Raw genomic sequence first — 14,731 nt, forward strand, 5'->3', positions numbered from 1 at the left:
CTATTATAAATAATGTTGCAATAAACATATAGGTGCATATATGTTTTTAAATTTGATATTTTAATTTTCTTTGGGTACATATCCACTAGTGGAATTATTGAATCATATGATAGTTCCTTTTTAATTTTTTGAGGAACCTCCACACTGTTTTCCACAGTGGTTGCACCATTTTACATTCTTAGCAACTGTGCCTGAGGATTCCTTTTTCTCTATATCCTCGCCAATGCTTGTTTCTTATCTTTTTGATTTTAGCCATTCTAACAGGTATGAGATGATATGCACTGTGGTTTTTAAATTGGATTATTTGGCTTTTTTTGGGGGGAGGGTTGAGTTGTATAATTTCTTTATATTTTAGCCATGATCCCTTATCAGATATTTTCATATAAATATTTTCTCCCATTCAATAGGTTGACTTTTCATTTTGTTTATGGTTTCCTTCTATGTGCATTCTCTATCCCCTTAGCATGCTTCATTTTTCTTCAAAGCACCATCATTATCTGATTTTTTTTTTTTTTTTTATGGTCTTGTTCATGGCTTTATCTACAGTACCTAAAAGTTGCCAGTACATGGTAGGTTCACAGGAATCATTTCTTGAGCAAATGACAGAATATAATATTATGGCTCTCTCACTTAAGGGGGTCAAGTATAATAATAGGAATTTGAATCTAGACATTTTAACTCACACCTGTTATTTTCATCAACTATATTGGCCTTCTTGTTCAAATTATTTTATACCACAGCTACAAACAGGTAGCCAAAATGACTAATTATCATTTAATCTCTCTCAACACAATATCTGGTTGAAGTTCCTATAAAGGCTAAAAACTTTGAGACCAAAAAAAAAAAAAAAAAAAAAAAAAAAAACCAAAAAAAACAACAAAAAACCCAAAATACAACAAAAATAAAGACAAAGCAAACAAAAGAACAAAACTAAGAAAATCTGGATCATTTAGGAATGAATAAACAGGTTGTTTTAAGTCAGAAAAACAGGCTACCATGTCAAGCAAATAGGTTCAGAAGCCATGGGAATTGTACTACGTATAAACTGAACTTTGTAAGTTAACACAGAAAAAACTTAGAGATGTTCTTTGGAAAATAGCTTTGAATATCCTTTTTGGTCACTGAAAGACACTTTTGATAACTCAGAATCAAAAAATTCCTCATTCTGCTGCATCTGACTCATAGTTTCCTGTTAATTTCCCCCCACCCTTTACGATACAAATCAATAGACTGCCTGGATCTGTTTTTCCATTTAATTCTAGCTAAAGGGAATGGAAATTTTTATAAAGAAGCATGCAACATGTCAAAATACAACACTATTTATAGATCTCACAAATATATGACCTAAAGAACAAAACAGGACCTCCTAATTGTGTGCCAGCATGCTAAGGATGTTATCAGAAACCTTTGTATACATTCAGAAAATTCTGTGCTTGAATAAGGAATTTAGAGTATTTTAGTTAATGTGTTTTCCTGTGGGCAGAAAAAGAGGGTGAGACTTGTCTAAAAGAAGTTGAGTTTAGCATATTACATCAAGTTTAATATATACAGACTTAACAATCTACTTCTTGAAATATTTTTTATTATGTTTTCATCTAATGGAGATGCTATGGATGCTACATGGAGTTTTTTTCTCCTCTTAAAGTATGAACTAAAAGATAGTTTATCATTAGAACACAATTTTATAAGCTAAAGTGCCCTTAAAATTAACATCCCCTAAAAATAAAATCAGTCAGAACTAAGGTTCTCTCATAATCTTTTGAGGTAACTCACCAAGAAAATTGAAATAAGGCTCACAAAATGATTTAATTTTATTTGGAGGAATATATTTTTAAATAACTAACAAATGAACTATAAAATCAATTAATTTTTAAATCATAAGCTTAATAATTCTCCTATTGTTATCTTTACTCATGCTTTTCATCAACCTAAAGGGCATCATACTATTAATATAAATTTTCTCCAAATTAAATATACAGATAGGAGTGACTCCCTCAATTCATCATAGAGCTTAGTGCATTTCAATATTTGCTTCTTACTGCTGTTCATCTCCAAATGCTTTTGTGTCTTTAAGAAAATGTATAATACCAAACATAAATCTTTTTGTCTCTTACCTCTTTGTTCAAAATTACTAAGTCGGGGTCTCACCACATTGGGGTCTTATTAATATAAAATTCTATTATGCAAATATAACACAGCTTTAGGTAAATGAATACTTATTAGAGCTTTCCTCAAAGTAAATAAAGTATCATGGACTATCTTAAAAAAGCATAAGAGAGAAGAGAAAAAGACATAAATTTAATAAAAAATGGAATGCTGAAAGGAATTACTTTAGTGCAATGTAATTAATTGCTTGGATTCTAAACCCTAGATAAATTGTCTGCTTTAATCACATGGCTAGGGTTACCTGGTTTATTAATAGTTTACGGGTGTGAAACAGTGTCTACCAGAATTAATTAGCTTACGGGCAAGTTTCTGTTAATCTCCAAATGATTCTTTTGTATATGGTGGCACTTGAACTAAACGAACTGAGGTATCAAATTTAAAAGGATTTGCATGGTTTCTAAGTAAATTCTAAAGCAACCTTTTTATAAATTTCAAATTAATGTTTAACATTAACAATATGCTTTATTCATGTAAGGGACCTGTGCACATGTGAAAAGGATACACAGCAATATATTCACTACTGGTTTGACACTTTTTGCTTTAAACAAAGTAAATCAATATACAGCTATGATACTACCATCCTAAGCCCAACACATGAATAATACCTAACATCTTATTAGAAAGTCGACCATTTCAGTATGAAAATGAACTCTAAACAGCCCAAACTGAACTTAAAAAAAAAACACAAGTTAAAAAAACAAAAACAAAAACAAAAAAACACAAGTTAACCTCTTGTAAGCCAGTAAATATGTAGTGAATAATTAACTTTTTACATAATAGGTTATTTAGTAGTAACCTATTCATTATTCATTCAACAAATAATACTCCCTGAAAATCTGCTTGTGGAGCCTATTCAACCTTTCAAAAGAGAAATTATTGTCTTAGAAATCAAGGTTTACTATCTTCTCACAGATGCTTAATGCCATGCCTTCTGAACTTCCTGTTAATAAATGATTTTATATTCATATTAACAATTTTAATTTCAAACAAAGACTATAAATAATCAGAGCCAATTCTAATTTTAAAAGATGCAACAACTCAAACTACTACAATGTCTTTCACATAATTAAATGAATTTCCAAGAATTAAAAAGAGGAGGGAAAGGGAAAATGGAGAAAATAGAGAAAAAAGGATAATTTTCAAAAATTCTCCTTGATTCTAATAAAGGAAAAAAACCCACGTGTCACTGGAAATATATTACTATTTTTCCTATCACATACCTTGGTCTCTGTGATGGGCCTTGACCTGGGGTTTCATCCAGCCCTGGGAGACCACTGTTGGACTCAAACCTTTTTGAAGCTTCACTTTTTCGTACTAAAGAATGAAAAAAAATAACACAGGTAATAAAAATATAAAGTAACTTATTTAAAACTAAAGCACTGAGCAGATACATAAGATAATTTTTACAAATTATATTCATACCACCAAATTAATGATATAATGTCATTAAACTCTTCAGAGGTAAGTTATTTTTGAAGACAGTGAATTATTTCCTATTATGAAAATGACTATATTGTTATTTGATGAAACTGCTATTAAGTTCCTATAATACTGTTAACATGAGTAACTGGCAGCTTTTTATAATTTTTAAATTTCATATAAAATTATTCTTTTGATACCTTATATCTTAACACTACTGAATAAGAAGAACATTCATGGATTCAAAAAAAATTTTTTTTTTAACGTTTATTTATTTTTGAGACAGAGAGAGACAGAGCATGAACGGGGGAGGGTCAGAGAGAGGGAGATACAGAATCTGAAACAGGTTCCAGGCTCTGAGCTGTCAGCACAGAGCCCGACGCGGGGCTCGAACTCATGGACTGCAAGATCATGACCTGAGCCAAAGTCCGTACGCTCAACTGACTGAGCCACCCAGGTGCCCCTGAAAATTCATGGATTCTTAAAAACATTTTGGTAATTCAGATGCCTCTCACCTTGTCGGAAATCTGATTCAGAGGAAATAATAGATGGACTTTCACTGGAAGTACTAAAGATATCACTGTGGTAAGTTTTATATCTTCGAATTGGTTCTAAAAGAATTAAAAGAAAAACATTAGAAAGCAAATCCGTTTCTGTTCCACACAAATCAGATATTGCATTTACTCTTATGAGACTAGAACATTTTATGTATTGCTTTAAATTTACCAATTGCTGGATGATAAACAACGTGATTCCAATTTTGAGGCAGGTTAGCATACTGGTTAAGAACCTGGACTCTGACACCAGATTGCCTGGGTTTGAATCTCAGCTCACTACTTTCCAGGTGTGTGACACCTTAAGAAGGTAACTGAAGCTTCCTGTGACTCATCTTCAGCTGAAAAGGGGGTATAATAATAGTGTACACCTAGTAGTGTTGTTGCGAGCATCAGATGAAGTGATATATGCAAAGCTCTTAGAACACAGTGGATGTTATATAAACATCATCATTAAGCAGTTTTTGAAAGGTCACTATGTGTAATTCTCTGTGTTACATGCTATAAAGGAATAGAAAACCCAAAGACACAGTCCCAAGCTCAAATAATTTAAAATGTTTAAGGACAAAAATACTTAATTGAAGACAGGATATTTAGATCTACCAGAATGAGATGAATAAGCACTGGGAGTGTGTGTGTGTGTGGGGGTACTTTGTGGGGTTGTGCAATGTGTGCCCTGTAAAAGGTGGGTAGGACCACATTAAAATAAAAATTCTATCTTCTAAATGTTTCTAATTCATTTCTCTTCTTCATACTCACAGTCATAGATCACTATTCATCTCATGTCTAGACTACTTCATGTATCCTAGATTCCCTCTTCTGCAATCTTACCCATTTCATATTATGATTCACATTACAGAGAGTGAACTTTCCAGAAATAAAAATCTGGGCATATTGCTATCATCTCTTAAAGTTTCAAAATACAGTTTATAAACTCCTTAGCTTGATATTCAAAGCCTTTAACAACCTGGTCTCTGACTACATTTATAGCAGTGGCTCTTCATATTGTGAAGTCACAGATACACTTGTTAGAATTAGATGGAAACTACAAACCTCTCTCCACCCACTCCCCAAAACATACAAAAATACGTTTAAATAGGGCTTTAAAAACTCAATGTAAAAAAAAAATCGACTGAATGAGTTATCTGAATCTTTGTGGCAGATTGGAACGTCTGAGCACGATGTTAATCAGTGGATAATAAGCCTGCAGATTGGGAAAGACTGAAATTGCAAATGATAGTGGGGAAAATTGATGAAAAAATGTGCTGAAGGAGACAGGAAATGGAAAAACACCCCAACATACATGGATGGTCAGTTTGGCAAGGAGGAAGAACCTTTTCTTCATAAGAGAAAGAAATGATGAACAGGGAAAGAGTGAAAATATAGAAGGAATCCAGGATACTCATATCAGAAGTTGCCTTACTCCTGGTAATGAAAAAGTGCATTACTCCTGGGAATCAGTGGCCGGGAGCTTCAGAAGAGTAAAGAAATTCTGCTATGAAGAATTTACTGATAAGAGTCAGTAAAAACCACATGACACCCTTTATATAGCCATGAAAGTATAGATTAGGCTAGAATGCATGAATTTTATTGGAACCAATCAGAATGGTTTTGTGGCTTTTTCTTGGCAGTAGAGAAGGAAAACCATGGGAAACTCCTGGTACTGAGGGGAGACATGGGATGTATGACAGCACACAATGGAGACATGTGAGGAATTCTTTTTTTACTAGTTTGCAAGCTTGAGAACAGGAACTTTGCAGAATGAATTATTCCTGTGCTGCAAGGTGTTCACTAGAGATTGTTGAAGGAAAAAGAGATGGATAAATGAATGAAATAGTCAAATGGCATCACAGAACCAGGACGGAAATGATGTGCTGGCAGGATCGGGAGGTCATGCTGAGGCAAAACTTTAAAGAAGTGAGAGGAGTAGAAGTAAAAATGGTCGTGGGCTTGATGGAGATGAAGTTGCACATTGCTCTTGTGCCAATGTTTTCCTGGAACAGTAGGCATAATATAGAAGACCCCTACTTTGTTTAGCTTTATACACACTGAAAATGAGTATTAAATAATACTATAATTAGTGGAAAGGGTTTTAGGGTTGAAAATCCAAATATTTACCAGTGCTTCTAAAAAATGATTCCATTCTACCACAAGGAAGTCTTACAGTAAATAAGATAATTTTTAAAAAACTCCTCTGGTTTAAGATAAATGTGATTTGAAAAGATTGTAGAAGACATCAAACAATGGTTTTGTTTAATTCTATTTAAATGTAATGAACATAGTTAAATGGTTACTTAAGAAGAACTGCTATTTTCAAGGGGCACTGACAAGCTTTTTGTTGTATTGTTATAGAATCCCCATGTTAAACTTCTGAGGGATTTTTCCAAGGTAACTTGAACAAATTACAAACCTGGCATTGCGATGTACACAGCACAGTAAATAGAACGAACAAGGCCAAGGAGTGGACTCAGAAGTACAGAGGCAATACTGTTTTTACTTTACAAAGAAAAATACAAAGTTGCAATATGCCTACTTAGTAGATAGAGAACTTCAGTCACTTAGATGTTATGCCATACAATAACAATTTCATACCCCACATTGAATGAATTTATTGTTTTATAACTATTTCTGCCAAGTGGCTGTAGGACAGCAAATACATCTTAATTAAAATTTCCATTCTTTGGTGGTGCTTTATAATTGTTCTTATATTATTTCATGTGTCCATATTCCTTTTCCTTTTTATAATTCTTGGGTTCCTTGTGTGAGACAAATTAATACAATGTTGATTATCCCCTCCTAAAAGTATAACAACAAATCATTTCCCCTCGATGAGGTATTGGTCTGCAAATGTTATCAGCACCACATGTTCGGGGGAGGGTGGGCACTGCCTTATGATCCTTTATTGCTTTATAGTAATGGGGCACTAGCACTTCAGAAACATGCGATCGATGGCTAGTTTTGCAGCACTACTAGGGGATAGGAAGACTTCCTTGTTTTCTTCTAGGACTGGGGTGGGAATGGGGAGCCTATGTTAATTAGAGTGTAGGAATCTCTTTTGTAAGCTTCTCATTCTGGAATGTATCTTTTATAATGCTGCTAGCCATGTTCCTTTCATGTAATGGCATGGCCAGATTCAAGTTCCAGGCAACATTCACTACTCAGTCATGCTTATGAGAAAGGCTAGCCTTTGTAAATATAGGCTTTCTATTTCTGAATTAAATAATAAATTCAATCATTTCAGGAATTATTATAAAATTCACTACAAACATAAATTATTACAAACATATTCTTTACCAAGAGTATATCTTGTATTGGTGTATATGGAGAGGCACATTTTGCATGCTTACAAATCACATGATCTGATAGGAACATGGCTTGGCTTTCTGAGACAACCTACTTGAAGGCAACCTACTTGAAGGCAGCTTTCATCCTCTATTCTGATCTGCAGAAGAAGGTTAATCCCTAATTATCCATGACGTGTCCTAACATTATTGACAACTTTCTTTTTGAAGGATCCAGATACCACAGACATGTTTTCTATCTATATTTAAATGTATAATTTAAGCACTTTAGATTTGTCCTAGATCCCAGGAATGTGGTATTAACTGAATGATTAAAAAAGAAAAAAAAAAACCCCAGCTTTTTTATTGTGAAAACTTCTACACAGACACAAAAACAGAGAGTATAATAAATCATCACATACCCAGATCAATACAACCTGGTGATTGTTATTTTAATTAAAAAGTGTCAGACCATGTTTTTAAACAAAGAAATACTCCTAAGTATTTATATAGTATACTACAAAGTTTTATGAATGCCAACATTCTTGAATGATGTGCAATGGACCTATTAAGAATATTCAAGACATTCAGATGGCTAACAAACACATGAAAAGATGCTCAACATCACTCATCATCAGGGAAATACAAATCAAAACTATGATGAGATACCACCACCTCACACTTGTCAGAATGGCTAAAATTAACAACACAAGAAACAACAGGTGTTGGTGAGGATGCAGAGAAAGAGGAACGCTCTTGCACTGTTGGTGGGAATGCAAACTGATGCAGCCGCTCTTAGGAAGAGTATGGAGGTTCCTCAAATAACTAAAAATAGAACAATCCAGCAATTGCACTATTAGTTATTTACTTAAAGGATACAAAAATACAGATTTGAAGGGGTACATGCACCCTATCAACATATAGGGGTACATGATAGCAGCACTATCAACAATAGCCAAACTATGGAAAGAGCCCAAATGTCCATCAATTGATGAATGGATAAAGATGTCATGTATACACACACACACACACACACACACACACACACACACACACACACACGTATACACACACACAATGGAATCTTACTCAGCCATCAAAAACAATGAAATCTTCCCATTTGCAATGATGTGGATGGAGCTAGAATGTATTATGCTAAATGGGATAAACCAATCAGAAAAAGACAAATACCATATGATTTCACTCATATGTGGAATTTAAGAAACAAAATAGATGACTGGGAAGGTGGGGGATGGAAAGAGGAGATAGGGAAACAAACCACGAGAGACTCTTAACAATAGTGAACAAACTTGATGGAGGGAGGTGGGTGACAGGGGGGCTACATGGGTGATGGGCATTAAGGAGGGTACTTGTGATGGGCACTGGGTGTTGTGTGTAAGTGATGAATGACTGAATTCTCCTACTGAAACCAATATTGCACTGTATGTTAACTAAAATTTAAATTAAGAAAACCAAATAGGCATTTTATAAAATGTACATATGGCCACTTTCATTGAAATATAGCAAAAGTTTAAGCCTTCACCATTATAATTGCAGAACTATATTTGGCTTTTGTGGGATAAAAATTAGATTAATTTGTTGGTTTGCAAATTTCTCAGTAAACATTTAAATGAAACCTATACTGAACAAATCAGTGTACCAGGGTCCATTTAGGGTCATGATTATTCCTCATTTTACTGATTTCCTTCTCTTTGATTCCCTATGAGTACTTAGTTTTTAGATGTGGAAAATGAAGTTTTAGGAAAGAACCTACACTTAGTAGAACAGTGGTGAGAGGATGAGAAGAATAGGGTCTACAGAAGGATGGCTTAATGAATTAACACTTGGATAGAGGTCTAGTTATAGAGATTCGGTAATCATACATACTCTGACAATTGAAGACATCTTTTAGTTTCTAGTACTGTTTTACCATAATTAAGAGTATACTATTTCTTGTAAGAATACAAGATATGAAAATCTGACAAATATTTTATTATTCTTTTAGCTGAAATCTGATTATTTTATTTAAAAAAGTTTTTTAATGTTTCTTTATTTTTGATAGAGAGAGAGAGAGCATGTGCGCACAAGTGGGGGAAGGACAGAGAGAGAGAGAGACACAGAATCTGAAGCAGGCTCCAGGCTGTCAACTCAAGAGCCTGACATGGGGCTTGAACCAATGAACCATGAGATCATAACATGAGCCGAAGTTGGATGCTTAACCAACTGAGCCGCTCAGCGCCCCTGTAATCTGATCCTTTAAACAAAATTCACTCCAACTCTAATATCCTACTGACTCTACTTATATAGTACCAATGAAAAGCAGCTTTTCAATAGGCTAGAGCATTTAGCCATAAGTTCTTGACAACTAAGAGTTCCAATTTGCACCAATACTTAACACTTCAGTTAAAATTTTGTTTTCACACTTAACACTTTGAACATATAAAGTTGTGGGACATGATCATGAACACTATACTCTTAATATTTAGGGTATTATGGTTTGCATAATATTCTGAGCTTACATAAAGCTATTTCAGATGAAACATTCAAATCTATAATCTTCACATTAAAATGAACCTAAACCAGCACAAACTGTAATCTAAAAACATCATTTACAAGTGACACATATTCAAGCTCAGACATGTAACATGCAGAAAGAGAGACTCAGACAAGTGCAGCATCAGGAATTAAAGAATTATAACAATTTTTCAAACACTGCATTTTTAGGGTTATTAGCCCTGACAAAATATTTTAGTTTTCAAATAAACAGAGAAACCAAAATAATGATACTATGTTTCCATGTATGAAATGTTTTTCTTTATGCTTTCTTTTCAAGGGAGTAATTTTCAGAGATTAAAGATTATACCTTTTATATGTTCACTAGAGTCCACTGTATTCATATACCATACTACATGATCTATGAACAAACCATGTTCTAAAACCTATTGAGAGCTAGACAAAGTCAAAAATTTTTGTCAACAGGAGGAAGAGAACTCATGCAAATATAAACATATGTAATTGAGGAAAGATACATAGGAGAATGCTCTGTGAACTACAAATTACTTTAGAGATGTAAAATTTGTGCAAAGCAGGAATGGTAAAAAGAACAAAGTTTCCAGTTCCCTCACAGGAGACTTGTGCAATGTAGTGGCCACCAATGTAGGCTGTGTCTTGCATCTGGGTTGGCTATACCACTCCTCTAGCATCCTCCAGGATCCCGTGTTATGACTTTATTGCCCATTCTAAATCTTTCAAATGAACAGTATAGAGTTCTAAAGGAAATTGATTGCCTTTACTCTTGGTTGGTCAGGTTATGACTTCTCTTGAAGTTGGATAACACAGGAGAAGAAGGATTTCTGCTCACTATGCATAATTCATCAGAGAATATTGTTGTATCACATAACTGAAACAGCACATGCCAAATATTTAATATTAATAGCTACATTGCAATACTCAGTTTAGATTAATAAACAGTATCATGTAGGATATAGTGGTAGATACTAAGGATACAGTTATGGATTAGATTATGCCAAATTTCTGATATCTATAGGAGGAGAAACAAGCTCCTTAAAACAAATAATTTCAATGAAAATGAGGCCATCATCCTAAACTGGGAAGGTGAGAGAAAGCTTCCTGAACCAGAAATGCCTGAAAGCTTTGATAGTCTTGAGGCAGAAAGCTGTATGAATAAAGGCATGGAAATGACAATTGGCAATGACAACAATTGGCTGGAGGGAGGAAAAGAGGGGAAGACAGAGAGACAGACTGAGAGAATGCACCACGTATTGGAGTGGGGTGTGAGATGGGAAATGCTAAAGGATGAGACTGGAGAGACATGATCTAAGGAGCTAGAATTTTACCCTGTTCAGATGATGACAAGTTCATGGCTGAGGCAGAGAAGAAATTATTCAGATTTGTGTGGCAGGAAAATGGAAGACGTAAATGGTACTTGAAATAGCAATTTAGAAAGCTATTTCCATAGTCCATGGGAGCAAGGAATTGAGAGATTGGGATGAAATGAAGAAATATTTCAGAGATTTAAATTGCTAGGTCTCAAAAATTGCTATGACACTGTGGCTAGTATGATGTATCTTAAATCTTTCTTAAAACACATCGATCCATGCTTCTCAGGTATCTATGCCAAAGCCAAACTGGGTATATGTTAATTATGTATCAGTTCAATTTAAATTAGGTCCCTAATTTCTGATAAAATAGCCTATGATTTCTTTAGACTCCAAAATCAATATTATGTTACTATGAATATAGATACTGGAAAGTTTGTATTTGTTTCACCATTCACTTTCTTTAGTGTTTTAAATGCAATTTCATTCTTTCTACTTGGATAAATCTAAAGAACGGAAGTAAATTGTCTATTCTCCTTCCCAAGTATTTCTCAAACCAAATCTTCTCTCATTTGAATACTGGTATTTTATACTGGACTAACTTTATATGAGAATGGTCTGAAGCTGTACTATTTTAATATGGCAGCCACTAGCCATATGTAGCTATGTAAATGTAAATAAAATATTCAGTTCCTCAGTTGCACTAGCCACCACAATGTAAGTGCTCAACTGTTACATGTGGCTTGTAACTACTGAGTTGGGACTTTGTAGATATAGAACATTTCCTCCACTGAAGAAGTTCTATTGGACAATGCTGGTCTAAAATACAAATGTCTTTAAAATTTAGTCCTAGAAATATAGCAGGCACTTTATTCTTTCTGGCTAAGATGTTGATTCCGTCTATAATAGTGTGTTCTTCAGAGACACAAAATATATTTGCATCTTGGTAGAATAATAGAGTTATCAATTCTGAAATACATGTGATATTTGACCAATATCACTTAAAATCCCTGATTATTCATATTTACTTTTGTGGAACTGATATGAGTGAAACAGAAACTGAATATTAAATTATTTTAGTTCATGAAGTAATCCAAATAACAACTCAATCATATCTTTTTTTCTTTTCAAAGGGAAATAAGGTGAAGAAATAAAAACTGAATAGTTTGGATTTTAGAGGAGAGATAATTTTTGAAAAAAATTTCTCCCTTAGAACATGTCACTAGAAGTATCCTACATGGTGAACTGTAATATTTATAAATCCATCCCCTTGCTTTTCTAAAATGCAACTATAAAAATGTATGAACTTTCAAATTCAATCTTCTCATGAAAATGAAACATTAAGGTGCCTTAATAATAAGAACAGGCTCACATACTTTAGTGCTTACATATTCTAGTTGCACAACACAGAGTTTAAGCTGCATTCACAAGGCAGTCACAGAACAGCAAAACTAGGCTAGACCAGAGGTCACAATACTGTCTTTTAAGCAATATTTAAGGTTGATGTATAGTAGATTGACTTAAAACTCCTTAAATAGTAACATTTAACCACAGTCACCTTTGAAGGACTTACTTATATCTATTCTTTGTGTCCTTTTCCAGTATTTATACAGAATGTAGAGGAGTTTTAACTGTTGGAAGCAAAATGGTATTCATGGTCCCCACCCAGGGGGTGGAGTGCTGTTCATACTATACTCACAGTACTGGTTCCAAGTCAATCTCTCATAATCAGGAATGTGTTGCCAACCCACAAGGCAATGTTAGATAGGGAGTGTGTGGTAATTACAAACAAGAGAGATGGTGACAGACATTTCTATTAGAAAACATACAATTTCTCAGATATTGAGATGGAGTAATGTGGTAGAAAAAAGATATCAGGAACAAGGAAGAAGAAACAAGTAGACTAGGAAAGTCCTATACTGAGGTGAAAAAGTGAAAAGAATAAAGCAAACAGGGGGATCCTGGGAAGATAGCGGCCTAGGAGGACGCTGGGCTCACCACGCGTCCTGCTGATCACTCAGATTCCACCTACACCTGCCTAAATAACCCAGGGAACCACCAGAAGACTAGCAGAACGGAGTCTCTGGAGCCAAGCGCAGACTAGAGCCCACGGAAGAGGGTAGGAAGGGCGGAGAGGCGGTGCGCGGTACACGAACTGGCGGGAGGGAGCCAGGGCAGAGGGGCAGCCTGCCGGCGAAGCAGAGACCCCGAGTCTGGCTTGCAAAAGCGGAGGGGCTGGACGGAGTGTGTTCTGACAGCAAGCGGGACTTGACATCTGGAAGGTTATAAGCTAACAGCTCTGCTCGGAGAGGAGGAGGGCTGGAGGACAATGGGAGGGAGAGTTGTTGAGGGAGAGTTGACAGAGCTCAGCTTGGCGGGGAACAAAGGCACTCACCAGCACCATCTCCCTCGCCCACCCCCCAGCCAAAATCCCAAAGGGAACCAGTTCCTGCCAGGGAACTTGCTTGCACCGCACAAACACCCAACGCTGTGCTTCTGCGGATCCATCCCTCTGGCGATGGGTCTGACTCCCTCCTAGTGCTGCAGGGCCCCTCCCGAAGCAGATCTCTGAAGGAAAAGCGAGCTGAACCTGCCCCTCCCGCCCCTGTGCACCTTGCCGATCCACCCCAGCTAATACGCCAGATCCCCAGCACCACAAGCCTGGCAGTGTGCAAGTAGCCCAGACGCGCCACGCCACCCCACAGTGAATCCCGCCCCTAGGAGAGGGGAAGAGAAGGCACACACCAGTCTGACTGTGGCCCCAGCGGTGGGCTGGGGGCAGACATCCGGTCTGACTGCGGCCTGCCCACCAACGCAAGTTATTCAAGACAGCACAGGGGAAGTGCCCCGCAGTTCCGCACCACTCCAGACTATCCAAAATGACCAAATGGAAGAATTCCCCTCAGAAAAACGTCCAAGAAATAACAACAGCTAACGAACTGATCAAAAACTATTTAAACAATATAACAGAAAGTGAATTTAGAATAATAGTCATAAAATTAATCGCTGGGCTTGAAAACAGTATAAAGGACAGCAGAGAATCTATTGCTACAGAGATCAAGGGACTAAGGATCAGCCAGGAGGAGCTAAAAAATGCTATCAATGAGCTGCAAAATAAAATGGAGACAACCATGGCTCGGATTGAAGAGGCAGAGGAGAGAATAGGTGAACTAGAAGATAAAATTATGGAAAAAGAAGAAGCTGAGAAAAAGAGAGATAAAAAAATCCAGGAGTATGAGGGGAAAATTAGAGAACTAAGTGATGCACTAAAGAGAAATAATCTACGCATAATTGGTATTCCAGAGGAGGAGAGAGAGGGAAAGGTGCTGAAGGTGTACTTGAAGAAATAATAGCTGAGAACTTCACTGATCTGGGGAAGGAAAAAGGCATTGAAATCCAAGAGGCACAGAGAACTCCCTTCAGACGTAACTTGAATCGATCTTCTGCATGACATATCATAGTGAAACTGGCA

The 14,731-nt window shown here is 35.9% G+C and overlaps 1 protein-coding gene across 7 annotated transcripts in view; it reads right to left on the reverse strand.

Annotated features, from left to right (window-relative positions):
- PTPN13 (protein tyrosine phosphatase non-receptor type 13) overlaps positions 1 to 14,731 on the reverse strand; it is a 227,101-nt gene that overhangs the window by 82,992 nt on the left and 129,378 nt on the right. For all 7 annotated transcript variants that reach the window (XM_042935987.1, XM_042935989.1, XM_042935988.1 and 4 more), the window contains 2 exons: positions 4,101 to 4,196; positions 3,387 to 3,480 (listed from right to left, as the gene is read on the reverse strand). In XM_042935987.1, coding sequence (XP_042791921.1) covers positions 3,387 to 3,480; positions 4,101 to 4,196 — 190 coding nt within the window. The remainder of the gene's footprint in view (positions 1 to 3,386; positions 3,481 to 4,100; positions 4,197 to 14,731) is intronic.

The sequence above is a fragment of the Panthera leo genome, chromosome B1 (assembly GCF_018350215.1).
Source record: "Panthera leo isolate Ple1 chromosome B1, P.leo_Ple1_pat1.1, whole genome shotgun sequence".
Taxonomy (NCBI): domain Eukaryota; kingdom Metazoa; phylum Chordata; class Mammalia; order Carnivora; family Felidae; genus Panthera; species Panthera leo.